This window comes from Cornus florida, unplaced genomic scaffold, assembly GCF_030987335.1.
Source record: "Cornus florida cultivar Cherokee Brave unplaced genomic scaffold, ASM3098733v1 CherokeeBrave_3.0.0_Hap2_Chr10, whole genome shotgun sequence".
In the NCBI taxonomy this organism is placed as follows: Eukaryota; Viridiplantae; Streptophyta; class Magnoliopsida; order Cornales; family Cornaceae; genus Cornus; species Cornus florida.
Genome location: NW_026775580.1, coordinates 106,200,328 through 106,216,863, shown reverse-complemented (window position 1 = coordinate 106,216,863; position 16,536 = coordinate 106,200,328). Strand labels below are relative to the sequence as shown.

General features: G+C 33.1%; 1 protein-coding gene across 1 annotated transcript; it reads left to right on the top strand.

Moving 5' to 3' along the window:
* The first annotated feature begins 7,634 nt into the window (after positions 1–7,634).
* On the top strand, positions 7,635–11,241 carry LOC132276763 (abscisic acid receptor PYL3-like). The gene is made up of 3 exons (XM_059778357.1): positions 7,635–7,898; positions 8,644–8,859; positions 10,694–11,241. Exons 1-3 carry the CDS (start codon positions 7,800–7,802, stop codon positions 10,910–10,912), a joined length of 534 nt encoding a protein of 177 aa, XP_059634340.1. The 5' UTR covers positions 7,635–7,799; the 3' UTR covers positions 10,913–11,241.
* Positions 11,242–16,536: the final 5,295 nt, after the last annotated feature.

Sequence of the window (16,536 nt, the reverse complement as noted above, 5' to 3'; positions counted from 1 at the left end):
ACTGTTTCTTTTGTCGCTAACTAAGACACTAAAGGACAAACTGTCTAAGCAATGACGTGGCATAGGAAAATATATATTTAATCATTGAGCCATGTTATATGGTTGTATCTATTAATTCCTGATGAATAGATTCTGGAGCCACTAAACATGTTTGCAATTCATTGCAAGGATTTCAAGAATCCAGAAGCTTCGATGATATGGAATATATTTGAACTTGACCTGATGGCAAGGTTGTAGCTAAGTTAGTGGGAGTATTACATCTGAAATTAGAGAGTATAAGGATATTAGTATTAGAGAATTATCTTTATGCACAGAGGTTAGACGCTATCTAATTTTTGTTTCACTTGTGGTTTATAAAAACTGTGTTGTTATTTTCTAAAACTGGTTTTATAAAATTGAATAGATATGCGATTGCTTCTGGTGCATTGAAAGATGGTTAATATACTATAATCACAAACTCTTAAGATTTGCAGGATGTAGAAACTAATGTTGCATCTTCTAGATTGAATGTTAAGAGAAAATTTGTTATTCCTGACTCATTGTATTTTTAATGTCTATTTTTGGGTTGTTATCAATCAAAATGAGATTCAAAGATTGGTCAAATAAGGTTTATTACCTAGTGAGGCAGAGGAGCCTAAACCAAACTTGTGAACCGTGTTTTGAAGGATAGATAACTCTAAGGGCTTAATCAGCCAGATGAAATAGACATAAAGGACAATGGGAGTCGGTACACACGGACACGTGTGGTCTTGTGAACATCCAAGCAAGATTACTCACGTTTTGGATAAATTTACCTGTTACGACACAAGTCTTATACTTTTGGTATATTCCGAGAGGGTCAAGACTGATGTGGAGCACAGATTAGGAAAACTTATCAAGACACTTTGATCTGATCGAGGATATGAGTATTTCTTGGGATACTGCAAAGACTATATGGTCAATGAGGGTGTTGTGTACCAGTTTTCCGCAATTGACGCTAAATGCATTTAGGTGTCAAATAGGAATAACAGAATTCCACTTAAAATGGTTAGATCTATGATTAGTTATGCTATATTATCTCTTTCATTTAAGAGTTTAGCATTAATGACATCGATGCGCATTATGAACTGCATTCCATCTTAGTCTGTCTCAAGGATACCGTTGAGCTATGTTTTTAACTAAATCTTAGTTTGAATCACATGCACATATGGGGTAGTCTTGCACATGTGCGCTTGATATGGACAAGTAAGTTGGAAACAGATCATACGCATGATAGATTTGATAGCTACTCTAAAGGTCACTAGGATGGATTATTTTATGATCTCAATGATAAAAGTTGATTGTTTACACTCACTGTTTATCTATAGGAGAATCATATTATGAATCATATACCTAGTAGCATAGTGTTAGAGAATATGGTATGAGTACCGGATGTACCACATATGAACACACTTATTATAATAGAGATTGAGAATAATATATGAATTCCCTATTAATGCGTTAGCATCATCGATTTCTGCATCGGTACATTGATGTAGTGGGAGGATTATCATCCAATCCGATATAATCATATTTTTAGGTGAGACCATTATGGACATCCCTGTTAAACATGAGTTGGACCCAGAAAGCTACACGGAAGCGTGAACCGATATGGATACAGATCGTTTTGGCGAGTTACTATGAAATCAGAGTTGGAATCTATGTATTCTAATAAATTCTGGGATCTTGTAGAACTTTCTAATAGGGTGATACCTATGGAAGGTAAGTTAATCTACAAAAAGATACCAGAAGATTTTTTAGTGAATAAATCATGAGTGTACAAGGGAATGTCATTATTTTTCTTAATTCTATATATTGATGACATTCTACTCATTTATAATGACGTGGAAGTTTTGTCATCAATAAAAAGGTAGTTGTTCAATTACTTTTAAATGAAGGATTTTCAAGATGTAAGCTATATTCCTAGGATCAAGCTTTTGCAAGATCGGGTTAAAAGGAAAATATGCTTATCTTAATAATCCTACATTGATAAAGTTTTGACCAGGTTTGGTATGCATAACTTAAAGGATAAGTTCTTGCTTAATTGATATGGATTGCTCTCTCTATTAAGTAGGTTTCCAAGACTAGCAGAGGAGATTGAGCAAATGAGACTGTAACTATATGCTTTGGCATATGAGAGTCTCATATATGCCATGGTCTATACCAAACAGGACGTCCGCTACATAGTAGGGATAGTCAGTAAAGATCAGTCCAATACTGGACTTGACAACTGGTCTGTTGTGAAAAATATCATTAAGTACCTAAGGAGAATCAATGATATCATACTCATTTATGGATGTGATGATATGGTCCTAGTCAGGTATGCTAGTTCTGATTTTCAATCAGAAGTAAATAATATGAGGTTCATGACTTAGTGTATGTTCACTTAGTGGAAGGGAAATCAGTTGGTAGATTGTTAAGTAGATTTCAACTGCTGACTCAAACCTGTAGGTAGAATATATTGCAGCCTTAAAGGCGGCAAAGGAAGCCTATTAGTTTGATCTCACTGATTTAGAGGTTGTGGAGTATACTAGCCTGCCTATTGAGCTAGGTTATGACAATAGTGCAGAAGTAGTCCAAACCAATGACCCAAGGTTCCATAGAGGAACAAGATACACTGAGAGGAAGTATCATGTTCTACATGATATTGTCCGGCAAGAAAATGCACTTGTAGTTAGAACATTGCATTGGAACACAATTTTGTTGATCCATTATCAAAGGTGTCATTGATCAATAATTTTGATCATCATCTGGATAACATTGGAGTTAGGTGCAATTTGAATTGGCTATAAGGGCAAGTGGGAGTTGTTGGGATTTATATGCTCTGGCATAGCAAATTCCTATCTGGATTATAGTGACATATGTTTCTGACATATCTGAAATATTTATGATTTATATAATTGGTGAATTCAATGTATTATGTTTCGATTCACTATGAAATTGATAGTGTCTATGTAATTACAAGAAATATTTATATATATGTATGTGATGGCAATCAATGCATGATATATAAATAGTAATTATAAATTGTTCATAGTCGGTAATTATGGATAGACTCATAATTAATTAAGACTTGAACTGGATCCGCGTTAGGTTGAGATATATTGCGAGAGCCGTCGTATGCAATTACTCCCTATCACCGTCATGGCATTTGACTCTTAAGTATGAGAAAAGTATAGACTCTTTAATTAATTAATAATTACTTTGATTTGTTCGGCGGATTTTTCGGGATCCTTAGACCGACACTTTGGATAGTTATGTAATTAATAGTTAGAGGGTTATATTTTTAATATTTGCATCATTGTTACTTGTATTTATTTTGTATTGATTATGGTTGATCACAAAGTAAATTCGAAGGCCTTCGTGTGTTTTTAGACAAAATGATTTATTATATATTTATTTATTTAAATTATTATTTTTGTCAAACAAATGTTTTATTGTGATCGAGTTAGAAATAATCAAAGGTACCAAAATAAATATATTAATTAAGTAGTCGGATTGATGGCTATATTTATCCGATAACTAATTATGCATAGAGGGGTCAAAGTGCAATATTGACTTAGAGGTTATTTATTATTTAATTGGAGTTCAATTAATTTTTTTTAGTGGAGTAGAAATTAATTTATGAATTAATTGAATTGGGTATATGGACCGGGCCAATTATTAATTCATTGTAGCCAATAAAATAATAGGCCCAATGGATTCTCACTCATAGCCCAACTTGATATTGGAATCATATTAGATTTGAGACATGTGAATTAGAGATGGAGAAGGATTTGTTGTTTCCTTTTCTTTATTTTTATGTTGCCTATAAATATACATGGTCTATGTATATTTTAGGGGGTAATTTTTATGAGAAGGAAAAAGGGAATAAATTTTCTCTCTCTAGAAAATTAGGGTTTATGTTCTCATCTAATGGAGGTTCCCACAAGCCTAGTTTTCCAAGGTAATTCATAGAGGCTTATGAGTGATTATTAAAGACAAAATAATTACCAAGAAGATGGAGATCTAAGGAGAAGGCATCTTGCTAAGGGATCTACAATAAGTGAGAACATTCACTTTAGAGGAAAGTTTTAAAGGTTTACTCAGACCTTTGATGTAAGTATTCAATCCATTAATTGAATGATACATCATATTTTTATTTTTGCATAAAACTTATCTCTATGTGATGAATCAAGATCTATGAATTAAAATCCCTCGAAAAGTTTTTAAAACTTGCACGTTTCCCAACACTTGATTCATCAAAATTCAAGATTTAAGTTAGATTGGTGTCCAAGATTATGTAACAAAATTGAACATGAGATGGCCGGTAAATGGGTTTTTAGTTAAAGAATTGGTGAATTGCAGTGGCAAGTGCAGTATTTGTGATTGTTGAATGTATTTCATGAGGATCTTTTTTCCCAATGTATGTAATACTATTTGATTATTTTTTTATAAAAAAATAAATAAATAAAAGGGGGCAAGAACTAAGTCACACAATCTTTCTCAGCGGGTGTCCTGTTTACACTCTGAATATGTTTCTACTCTACATACACCCTCGCTCTCATTCTCACATTGCGTGACTTAAATTTTGTGCCGCTATATGTGACTTGGGGTAAGAATTTTGGCAAGGGAAATATGCCAATAACAAAGGGGTACAAAAATAGGAAGGAAGATGAATGAATAATAAGGAATTACCGAATTAGGAATAGATCAATCCCATATCAAAATCTGAATCACATCAACCGTATCCCAAAGCACTTGAGGGATTGACCTTTTCTTCAAATAATTTATACCAACAAAACTTTATTCCTTTAAAATAATTTATACCAACAAGGACAATTTTATACCATCAAAATTTCTTATCTTTTTATTCGTTAGGTTCTCACTTTTGACATGGTGAAGTTACTTTGGAAACAAAAGTGGCAGGAACAACGAACATGGCACATGAAGTTGAATTTAAATTTACCGTGACAAAGACATTATAAATCCTGTGTTTTTCACTTGGGATTGGAAGGAATATCTGATGATGGTAACATGTTTGAAATAGGATACTTTTATTTCCTTCCAACTTAATTTGTCTTGTCAAACAAAATTGCTTGTCAAATCCATCTCCATTGGTTTGGCATCTAGATGGGGTTCATATTATTCCACACAACTTGTTAAAATTGCATAATAAAAGTTGTAACAAGAAAGTAATTATCTGCTGGTCCAGTTTTAGATTACTCTTTCAAATGCTTTTACATCTTGGTTAGAATATATTCAAATTTATACTACCAAATTCATATGAAGAAAAACAATCACAGTGGATAATTGTATTTAGGAACATCAAATTGGCGTCTTAAATTTAAAATTAAACAAAATTTAGTTTAAATTTTGAATTGAGTTTTCTTTAATTTCAATCAAAATCAAAGCGTCAATTTGGTACTTCTAAATACAGCATGATCACCTTAGAATGAATTTTTTTTTGGACCGACACTCTCCTGTTACATTCGTGGTCTCTAAAAAACGAAAACCAACTATGCAACATCTACGTCAAGAATCCAAATATTGATATACATTGAGCCTCCATGCCAAGACATAATATGGGACAAAATTAAGGCCGTATGGGGTTGGGGACCAAAATTTTTTTTTCAGGTTGCACAGTGTTAATAGGGTCAAGATCTGAACTAGTGGTTTGGCTTCTTACACAGAAACATGTGCACCACGTGGTGGTGTTTCACTCTTTAATCCTTATCCAACTTGGCTCTTATTATGATTTAAAAAAAAAAAAACTTGGTTCTTATCAATTTCTAGGCTTTGTTGTTTTTCCTTCTGTTTTTCTTTCGCCTGAATTATGTTTGTATTTTTCGGTGTCAAAAAATACACACACACACTTGTATTTTTCTAAATTGAGTTGCAAGAATTTACTTGTGGGAGGGGGGGCCTATCACCTATGGGATTATGGCATCTGTAGCTACTAGCTAGGTATAAATAATTTGTGTACTAAAGTGGTCATGAGGAATCACGTGTTCTAGAAATTTTTGTATATTGATTGATTAAAAATATGTATTTTTTAAATTAAGGAATTGAATACGACCCAAATAAAATAAATACAAGAGCATCCTTTGATTGACACACACTTGAAAAAGAAGAATCTTTCTTTTAACTTAATTCTTTTCCTTTTTTTGTTAGAATCTAACTTATTATATATTGAACTCTATAGGCGTGTTACTGTCACTTTAACACTGGAAAGAAGTTGCTTTGCCGAATTGATACGTGTATACTAATTTTTCTTAATATATGTTTTTTATTTTTATTTTTTTGTATATATATATATATATAATTTTTTTTTGAATTTAATTCATAAAACCCCTTTATACTAAACTTTTTGTCGCTTTATCCAATCCATATGCTACAAAGGCAATCAAATTACCTCTTCCTATTAGTTCTCGGTTAAAAGTAAAATGTATTAGTTCTCGATTAATTGCCCGTGCTCTACATTTTGGTTTATCAATGATTAAAATGTCCTTTATCAACAACCCACTGCCAATTAAAGAACAAAAATATCATTTGCTAAGTATTATGTACGGTAGTTATATAAGAAATATATTTTATAATTAATTATTTTTTATATCTAATATAAAACACATAATATGATTTTAATAAAATATTGTAGGAACATTCATAATATGTTATACAATAAATATATAATATAAATTATATAAGATGAAAGAATAGTCTAATATTTAATAATATATATTATATATAATATTTTTATTTTATAACGTAATAAGACGACCATATAAAATACAAAGTAGAGACAATCATAATGACAATTAGAATATAATATATATTTATATATATATATAAAATTAACTTTGTTATTATTACCTAATATGTATATAATAGTTTTATAAATAACACATATAACATTGCAAACGATATAATCTATTATATTAAAAATAAACAATAATTTATGATAATTGGATAATTAATAAACTATATGTTTCGTGAATTTAGCGCTTAAATTTATTTATATAAAGAATGGCTATTTTGATAATTTTATCCATGATTTGAACAAATTACAGGGAGTTTTGATATATAAAGAATGACTGTTTTGGTAATTTTATCTATGATTTCTTGATGATTTGTTATCATTTGAAATTTTTTTATTATTACACTATACATTATTATTATTAATTTTCTATTGTATAAAACACTCAAAAATATATATATATCCAGGGAAACTATATAGCAAGTTACAGTAACTCCTGCTATTTTAGTCATCTTAGCATCAGCCCCACTTCATCATGGTTGACTATTTGACTTGATTATAAAGATAAACAAAGCAGAAGGTCGGTGCAGGTCATATAAGGTAGGCCCCACTTTTAACAACCACCAACCCCGCTTAATATTTCCGGTGAATAATGGGACGGTCACCACTAAAAATGTCACCCTCAAGTGACGTTATCTCATTATCCATTTAAAAACTCAATATAATATTCAACGTTAAGATAAGTACAATGTTTATACTATTAAAATATATAAGCCCATATATGTTGGCCCATTGGGCAGGTTAAGTTTTGGGCTCTTCGTGAAAGAAAGTGGCGTTATCCAAGGAATATGAATCATATAATAATAATATTAGTGTTTACAGATAAATAGATCTTTTTGAGTGTGCGAAGCTGAGACTCTGAAGCAAAGATAATTTAAAAATAAAAAATAATAGATAAAATACTCTCTCTCTCTTTAGAAATACTTGTGTTTTGCTGGAGGAGATTCGATTTCGAGAGTGGTTTTGATTGTTGCAGAGAGAAATAATGGAGGCTCAGTACGTTCGGAGACACCACAAGCACGACCCCAATGACAACCAGTGCACTTCCTTCATCTTCAAGCACATCAAAGCCCCGATCAATCTCGTAAACCACCTCTCTCTCTCTCTATATATATGTGTGTGTTTTTGTGTGTGTGATATGCATATATATATATATATCGATGTATTTGACTTTTTTCCGAGTTTATGTTCTGTTTTGTTGCTTAGGTAATGCAGGGAAGTGATGGAATTTTTTTTTGAAGATTTAGTTACTAAATTTGATTAATTTTATTTATTTTGTGGGCAATTGAACGGATTGTCGTTGTTTTTGCTTTTTTCCTTCTTGTGGTGACTCAGTTTCTTATGCAGATCTTAGTAACTGTGTTCGATTTTAAGTTTTCTTGTTTGATTTTTTTATGATATTTTGTAAAATTCGAGTCCTGAGGGTTAGGTGATCTCAGAGTTGGAGCACGTCTCTAGTGATGTGCTCCTTCTTTAATGGATATTCAGGACAATGATAAAATTTGTTGAAAATTGAGTTGATTTTGGTTGCCAAGAAAGTATGGGGAAGTTAAACGAAGTAAATTTTGTATCATCAGTTTTGTAGTTCTATTTGACTGTTTTGCTTAGTTGCGTTGAGTTTTTCACTTAAAAGAACCAAACTTTATAAAACTTAAGGTTGAAATTACTATTTTATTTACTTATAATTGATTTTCTCACCAACCAAATGGAGGGTAAATCATTTACTTATAGAAATCTGGTTATGATAATATTATGCTGTGTTCTTTTGCACGAGTTGTGTGGTCTCGAGCTTGATAAAAGTTACAGCTGCTGTAATGTGCTTTCATCAGGTTTGGTCATTGGTGAGGAGATTTGATCAGCCCCAGAAGTACAAGCCTTTCATCAGCAGGTGTATTGTGCAGGGTGACCTCAATATTGGAAGTGTTAGAGAGGTGAATGTTAAGTCAGGTCTTCCGGCGACAAGGAGCACGGAGAGGTTGGAACAACTTGATGATCAGGAGCACATCCTTGGAATCAGGATACTAGGCGGTGACCACAGGCTAAAGGTATTATTTTCTTTGCCTCTTCTTCCTTATTTACTTTGTTATGGGAAAAATATGTTGTATTTGAAACTAGTATAGCATGATTATAGAAGGGGACCATGATTTTGTTGCTATCTACCAAAAGAAGAAAAATGATATTCTTGAAGTACCTTGTCTTTGTAAATTGGCAAAAATTTGTGTTTTTGTCCTTTCAAGTATATGTATGTAATTGTACATGCGCTGTTATGCATTAGTGTAATCTTTTGATAAGTAAAACACCTTGTCTTGTAGGGCGCTAGGCAAAACCACTTGCATGTTAATGGCTACTGTAGGAGAAATGTGTTTAAGAAGATGTATTTGTGATCTTTAAGTAGTCAGTTAACTTTTCTCGTCCTGAACTTACTGTAGATTTTTTCGGATCCATAATACAAGTAACTAATTCTTCTTGTTTCTTTTTTAATTGAAAATCGGGCTGGTTAATTTTTGTGTTTAAAGTTCATCTGCACTGATCACAACTCAGTTGCATTATAAGCTTAAGAGATTTGAATTGCACTAGCTGCAAGTTGTTACTTGTTAGGCTTTGACAGTGTAAATATGCTATTGTTTTTTCTTGTCTGGAATGAAAGATTCACTCTTTTCTCTGTCGTAGCCATCCAAAGGAGAGTTGCTGTACCAGTTGTTTGCAACTTCAAAATTTGTTTGTGGCCTACCAAGGGCCTTGTGTCCTAGTTGTATCTCCTCTACCTTCCAAAGTGGATGGTGAGGGTTCGAGTCTCCAAAGGAACAAAGTGCGTGCGTGAGTGGTGTGTGTGTGTTTCTTTCCATTGAAAAAAAAACAAAAAATGTGGCTGATATCTGAGGATGATGACCGGGATTTTCCAGGTCGTATCTTTTGAGAAACTATCTTATCATGACATGTTGATCACTCGTAGTACCTAGGGAGATCAAATCTCTGGTCTGAATCCTTGCCGTTTATAGATCCATGGAATTTCTTTTCATGTTTATTGTTTACAGAAATCTGGATAGCCATGAATGTCGTCTTCAAAAAGGGTGTAGATCTTGGATTCTTGTATTCCTTGCTTCTAATCTTTCTTGTTGGAAGGCAGCTGCTTCTGCCCAACTTGAGTATATTTTGTTTCTGCTTTTGTTGAGGACTACTTTAGACCAAAATCTATAGCCCCACTGCCCTCGTCTGTAACGAATTGGAAGTGAAGTGTTGCCACCCTTCAATCCTTAAATTACAGTTTTCAACTCAAACATGAATTGTCGTGATCAAAAAGAATAATAATTATAATAAAAGATTAATTTTGTTTCTCACTTATTGATTAAAAGAAAATCAACAACAGTAGCTAAATTCCTAAAAACTCTGAAAATGAACATTGTTCCAAAATGGTATATTATGCTTCAGCTGCTTGGTGAATAGGTATGAAAAAAACTTCTTGTTACTGTTTGGTTAGAGAATTTTTACCGTCACCTGTACACTCTAGGAATAGCAGCAAGCTGGATGGCACCTGCGCTTATTGCTTGCTGCTATTGGAGGGTACTATGGTTGTACGATAAATTTTTTTTTTATTTTTTATCATGGGAATGGATATGGCAACTGTCTATGATACACCTTGCTTGGATGCCATTGAATAATAAAGCTTTATCTATCTTCCATGACTTTGTGCATTTTGATTATTTGACGGGAAGAATAATTAAGTGATTTTTCTGTTTGGTTTTCTTATTATTGTTATTGTTATAACCATAATCATCATCATTATTATTGTTACCTTTTCTATAAAAATCCCATCCTTCCAAGTTTGCAGAACATCAGAAACATTCCAACCTTGTTCCATTTTGTTACTTAATTTTGCAGAACTACTCTTCAATCATCACTGTCCATCCGGAGATGATTGATGGGAGGCCAGGGACACTAGTGATCGAGTCATTTGTGGTGGATGTGCCTGAAGGGAACACTAAAGATGAGACTTGTTATTTCGTTAAGGCCTTGATCAATTGCAATCTCAAATCCTTGGCTGAAGTCTCAGAGAGGATGGGCATGCAGAATCGGACTGAACCCTTCAACCGAGTCTGAGTCGGTGGGTTGCCCTGGTGGGTTAAGGCAACGGATGTTGTTGGACTTTGCAACATGATTGGTTGAGGCGGATCTTAGAAATTCTCTATACAGTCTCACTTGTAGCTTTACCACTTTCACTCTCCTTGTTATTTGATCTTACTCGTTTGTTTCCTTTCCTTCAAAGTGATACTGTGGTACACCTTTTGTTTGTAGGCTGAGGAGTTCATGAATGAGAAGAGAGCCGGATTCTCTTCCACTGTTATGTTCCTGAGTGTTATATATGCATCATAAATTTGTAAATATACATGTAAAGAGTGTTTGTCTCTATCGATCAGATCTTCATGTCATAGGTGTGTAGCTTCTAGCTTGACGCATTCAGGAGATTCAACTTTGAGAAGCTGTGTTTCTTTCCTGTGAATCTCGACAAGACTGGTGAAAGAACCACATGCATTCTTCGAGCCTAAACATTTTTTTCCTTTGGACGGTAAAGCAAACACACAAACACTTTTTTGCCTACATCGGGACTCGAACTCCTCCCCTCTTCTTTAAAGATGGGGAGGTTATATAATTGGGCCAAAGATCGAGCCTAGACATGAAAGTATTCATAAGTTCAACTTATGGTGAAGGAAACTGAGAGATAACAAAGAGCCTTGTATATTAATGTCACCAAGATAACATCTCTCTATATGGCTTATGATTCAACGGTAGGGCTTTAAAGTTATTTATTATGGTATAACATTCCTTGTGTTCACAATGCATTAAAATACTTGAGCCTCGATTGTAGCTTTACAGCGATATGGTGCCTTAGGCCTATGTTCATGGGGGGCTCAGCATTTTGGCCAGTTTATTGATTTGAACGGATTTGTATTTGTGTGTAGTAATTTCATTTTCCAACGAATTAGAGGGGCGACCAAGCAATCAAAAATTACGGTTTGGTTTAGTTCTTTTCTAATAATGGTTGTCATTTAATTTTTTGAAAAAGTATTTCAAATTTTATCATATAAATGAATTTGTAAATTACTGGGAGTAGTATATTCTCTTTTGCGGTTCCACGAGGACAAAATAAAAATAATTGAAAACTGACCAAACTGGTCCAAAACAAGCTGACGGTTCAGGTAACTGTCATTGTCAATGCCTTTCAAAAAAGCTGCCAAATCACAGAAACAAGTTGCAAAGGTTGCCATATCACCCATTAACTTTCTTACAAGTGTTACAGATATAAACAATGCCATTTCTTCGTACTCTTTGGTCGTTAAACCTATAGGCTCCCACGATATTGGAGGTTATTTGCTCCATTAATACAATCGTAAAATATTTTTCTTCTAAAATAATTTCTATGCAATTTTAGTTTATTTTATTTATTTATTTTTTATGTTTGGCAAAGATTTTGAAAATATTTTAGGTGTCTTGACTTCTAAAAGTATTTTTGAATGAAAATTAAAATTCTTATTTGAGTGACTATTAAATGGTCCAATTATTTTTATACCAATAATAATAATAATAACAATAATAATAATAATAATTTGACAAGAAATATAAAAAAATAATCAATTGATTTTTTAAAAAATAGTCCAAAACAAGTCTCTCTTAATGCAACAAGTGATTTTTATTATTATTATTATTATTATTATTATTATTATTATTTTGTCCTTTCCACTTTACATATCACTTTTTGAAGTTTTAGAAAGTAATATTAGTTATCCACTAAGCCAATAATGATGATAAAATAATAATAATAATAATAATAAAAGCAAATTGAAGAAACCAAAAATAGGAAATTGTATGATTGTTATTAAAGAAGAGATTGGTTTGATGCCTCTCACCCCATAATAGGTTGTAACGACCCGAATTCGTAGATCCGAATCGTTAGTCGGATCCTTAACTGAACCCGTGGTCAATTAGAGACAGCACCATTCTTTCCTATGTCAATATATATTATGTTTGTCATTCCGGATTTATAAAAAAAAAAAAAAAAAAAAAAGAAAAAAAACCCATCAAATCTTGTGGAGGAGCGTCGTCCGCCACTTGTCATCCGTGTCCTGAAAAATGTTAAATGTAATTGGGTGAGAAATTGCTCAATAGGTAGCACCTAAGACCCACCTCTTGTAATCCCGTGAATCCAAACAATGAATAGGACAATAAGGAATGGGGTCATACAAAGCCGGGAAAAAATACAATATACATTTTCAAGTCCAAAACAAAAAAATGTCGTGCAATGAATGCAATGTTATGCATGTCATTCCCCATTTTTCAGAAAACTTCCATCATTTCACAAACTGTTAATATAACCCGCCATTTGGTGACTCCGCAACGACACGAGAGAAAGGGCCCAAATAGTTCAACCACGCTAGGGCAATCTCCCTAATTCCCTCTAGGCTATATTAACATACCGGACCTTTGGTGACTCCGCGGCGACCTGGTTTTCTCAAAACCATTTCATCAAATTCTCCCCAAAAATTCCTTTTTTCATTCTTATCAAATCATTGTACCCTTTTTCATACCCATGCTATGAATGCAAATAACATGTCTTTTTAATACTACAGAAATGAAGAGAATTATTATCACACAATTAACCTACTTCCACATAAAATAACGACCCAAACCCGTAAGTCCGAACCGTTAGCCAGGTCCTTAACCGAACTCGAGATCAACTAGAGACAACACTATTCTTTCCTACGTCAATACATATTATACGTATCATTCTGATTTTTTTTAAAAAAAAGTAATAATAAATAAATGAGATTATAACTACAAAGTATGTCAAAACGGTCTACTAACCCATCAAACCCTGTGGAGGAGCGTCATTCGCCACTTGCCATTCGTGTCCTAAAAAATGTTAAATGTAATGGGGTGAGCAAATTGCTCAGTAGGTAGCGCCTAAGACCCACCTCTTGTCGCCCCGTGAATCTAAACAATGAATAGGATAATAAGGAACGGGGTCATACAAAGCCGGGAAAAAATACAATATACATTTTCAAGTCCAAAACAAAAGAATGTCGTGCCACGAATGCAATGTCATGCATGTCACTCCCCATTTTTCAGAAAACTTTCATCATTTCACAAACTGTTAATATAATCCGCCCTTTGGTGACTCCGTAACGACACGAGAGAAGGATTGGCTACTGTCCCTGACCTTTGGTACCTCCTCAGCGTCATATGGGGCCTAGATAGCTCAACCACGCTAAGACAATCTCCCTAATTCCCTCTAAGCTATATTAACACACCGCCCCTTTGGTGACTCCGTGGTGACCGGATTTTCTCAAAACCGTTTCATCAAATTCTCCCCAAAAATCTCATTTTTCATTTTTATCAAATCATTGTACCCTTTTTCATGCCCATGCTATAAATGCATATCACATGTCTTTTTAATACTATGGAAATGGAGAGAATTATTATCACACAATTAACCTACTTCCACATAAAATTTTCAATAATTTATTAAGCATCATAGGCATGAAAAAAATAACATATTAAACATACTTTACAATAATTCTTAGAAAATTTTCATAAGCTTCCATGTATCATTTCTAGCAATTTTGTCAATACAATAACATATAAAAATCAATAATGAAGCATGACAAGTAATTCTAAGGAAATTTCCCTAACCTTCCATATATAATTCTAACCAATTCAACAACATAATAAGTATGAAAAATTAACATTTAAACATACTTTCTATACAAATCCAACAATACACCCAATAACATGCTTCACATATCCAAGTAAATCAATTTAAAAAAAAAAATCAACTCAAATTAAACATACTTGACATGGATTATAGTAGAAAATTCACAAAGGTGCAAAAAAAAATGGGAATTAGAGACCCCTACCTCAACTAAGCCAAAAGCCCCAATTTGTGCCCTAGATCCCAACTCTCCTAGAGTGCACCAAACACAAAATTGCTCCGATCAACTTAAAGATCTCGTCATGGGCCTCAATTTGCCGCAAACGGCTTCTAGAAATTCCAAGGATTGGTGGAGAAATCAAGCTCTAAAGCTTTGATTGAAAAAGAAAAAGAAAAAGCAAAGTAAAGAGCAGAGAGAGCGAAAACCAGCGGGGAGAAGAGAGAATGGAGACCAAACATGGTCTCATGGCATTAAGTTAGATATTGGTGGGTCCCAGCATTTTTATTTTATTTTTCTTTTTCCTTTTTGTTTTTAATTTACACCACACACACACACATAATTACACATGTAATTTGCAATTACTCAAAACACAATAAATAAAAATAGATATGGTGCAAATGGACCAAATCAAAATACCCGTATGCAATAATTTCGGTAGCGGTCCTACACGGAACCGTCCGGCCCGAAAAACTGAAAAAAACAAAAATGATCATCCTTGCATTTCAAAGAGTCCTAGACTCAATGAAATGCCCCAATCAACTCTCGGATATAACCGGCACACTCCACGATGTTAGTTCGCACAACGTGAAAAGACAAAAATGCCTTTGCATGAACGAAAAATTCCAGAAAAAAAAAGAAAATGGAAAAATTCAGAAATATTACATAGGTATTGCGCTTATTGACTATTCTCTTAACAGTTGTTTTGTTTCTGGTCACTATAGCACGTGAATGTCATATTTGAAAAAATTACAACATTACCCTTGGAAGTAGATATTCGGACTATTATGCTCCTTGTAGTAGAACTATGGACTATTTTGCCCTTGTGATGATTCTTGGACTATTTTGCCCTTTGAGGGAGAACCTTGGGCTATTTTGCCCTTGTAATAATTCTTGGATTATTTTACCATTTGAAGAAGAATTTTGATTGGAATGTCCTTTGTAGTAGTTCTTTGACTAATTTGCTCTTTGTTGGAAGTCTTGGACCTTATTGTCCTTTTGATGTAACTTTCTCCAAGCAAATTTGTGTTCACACTTAAATCATCTAACCTTTTATATTTTTATCTCACTCATTATTTAACCTATTATATTTTTATCTCACTCACTAAGCATTTAATCATTAAATTGCAAGAGTGAGTTTTGTACTACGAAATTTGCCAATTTCAATATTAGAATTACTAAATTCCTAACAAAACCTTGTTGATTTCACACTTAGTTTTCATATATATATGTATATATATGCATGTATTTACGTGTGTGTGTATACATATAGCATTGGACTTGAGAGAATCAACCAAGTGCCTTGGACTGAAAATGGGGTGTGAAGAAAGTGCAATAGTTGGAAAAGATGAGAACTTCTTTGTAATTGCAATTTACTTTAGAAGGTTCAAAAGGTCTTTCACTTAAACAAACGGCAATATTGGTATTTTAATAAATTTAATGCATGGCATTAGCAATTTTCGTCGTTGAACAACTTTGATGGTTAAAAAAGGATATCTGTGTAATCAAGTTTTGTTTTAAGGAAAAGTTCGTGTCATTTTGATAATTATAGGAGAGATCCTTATAATTATGGCAAACCACAAAAAAGTTCGTGTAATTTACTCTAAAACTTATTATTCCCCGTCTAAACCTCTTAATAATAAAAGATCTTTTTTCTTTTTTTTTTTTCTTTTCTTTTCTTTTTTTTTTTATTTTTTTATTTTTATGTAGCATATTCATTAAAATCTTAAAAAATGACTTAAGTTGTTTTAAATTTTCTACTTACAAAATACCCGTCTCCATTCTTCTCCCAAATTTGGG

Excerpts from the sequence above, each read along its gene's own strand:
- LOC132276763 (XM_059778357.1), top strand. The coding sequence starts at position 7,800 with ATGGAGGCTCAGTACGTTCGGAGACACCACAAGCACGACCCCAATGAC. Across the intron at positions 7,899-8,643 it reads TCAAAGCCCCGATCAATCTC|GTTTGGTCATTGGTGAGGAG; the intron begins GTAAACCACCTC and ends TGCTTTCATCAG. Across the intron at positions 8,860-10,693 it reads GCGGTGACCACAGGCTAAAG|AACTACTCTTCAATCATCAC; the intron begins GTATTATTTTCT and ends TTAATTTTGCAG.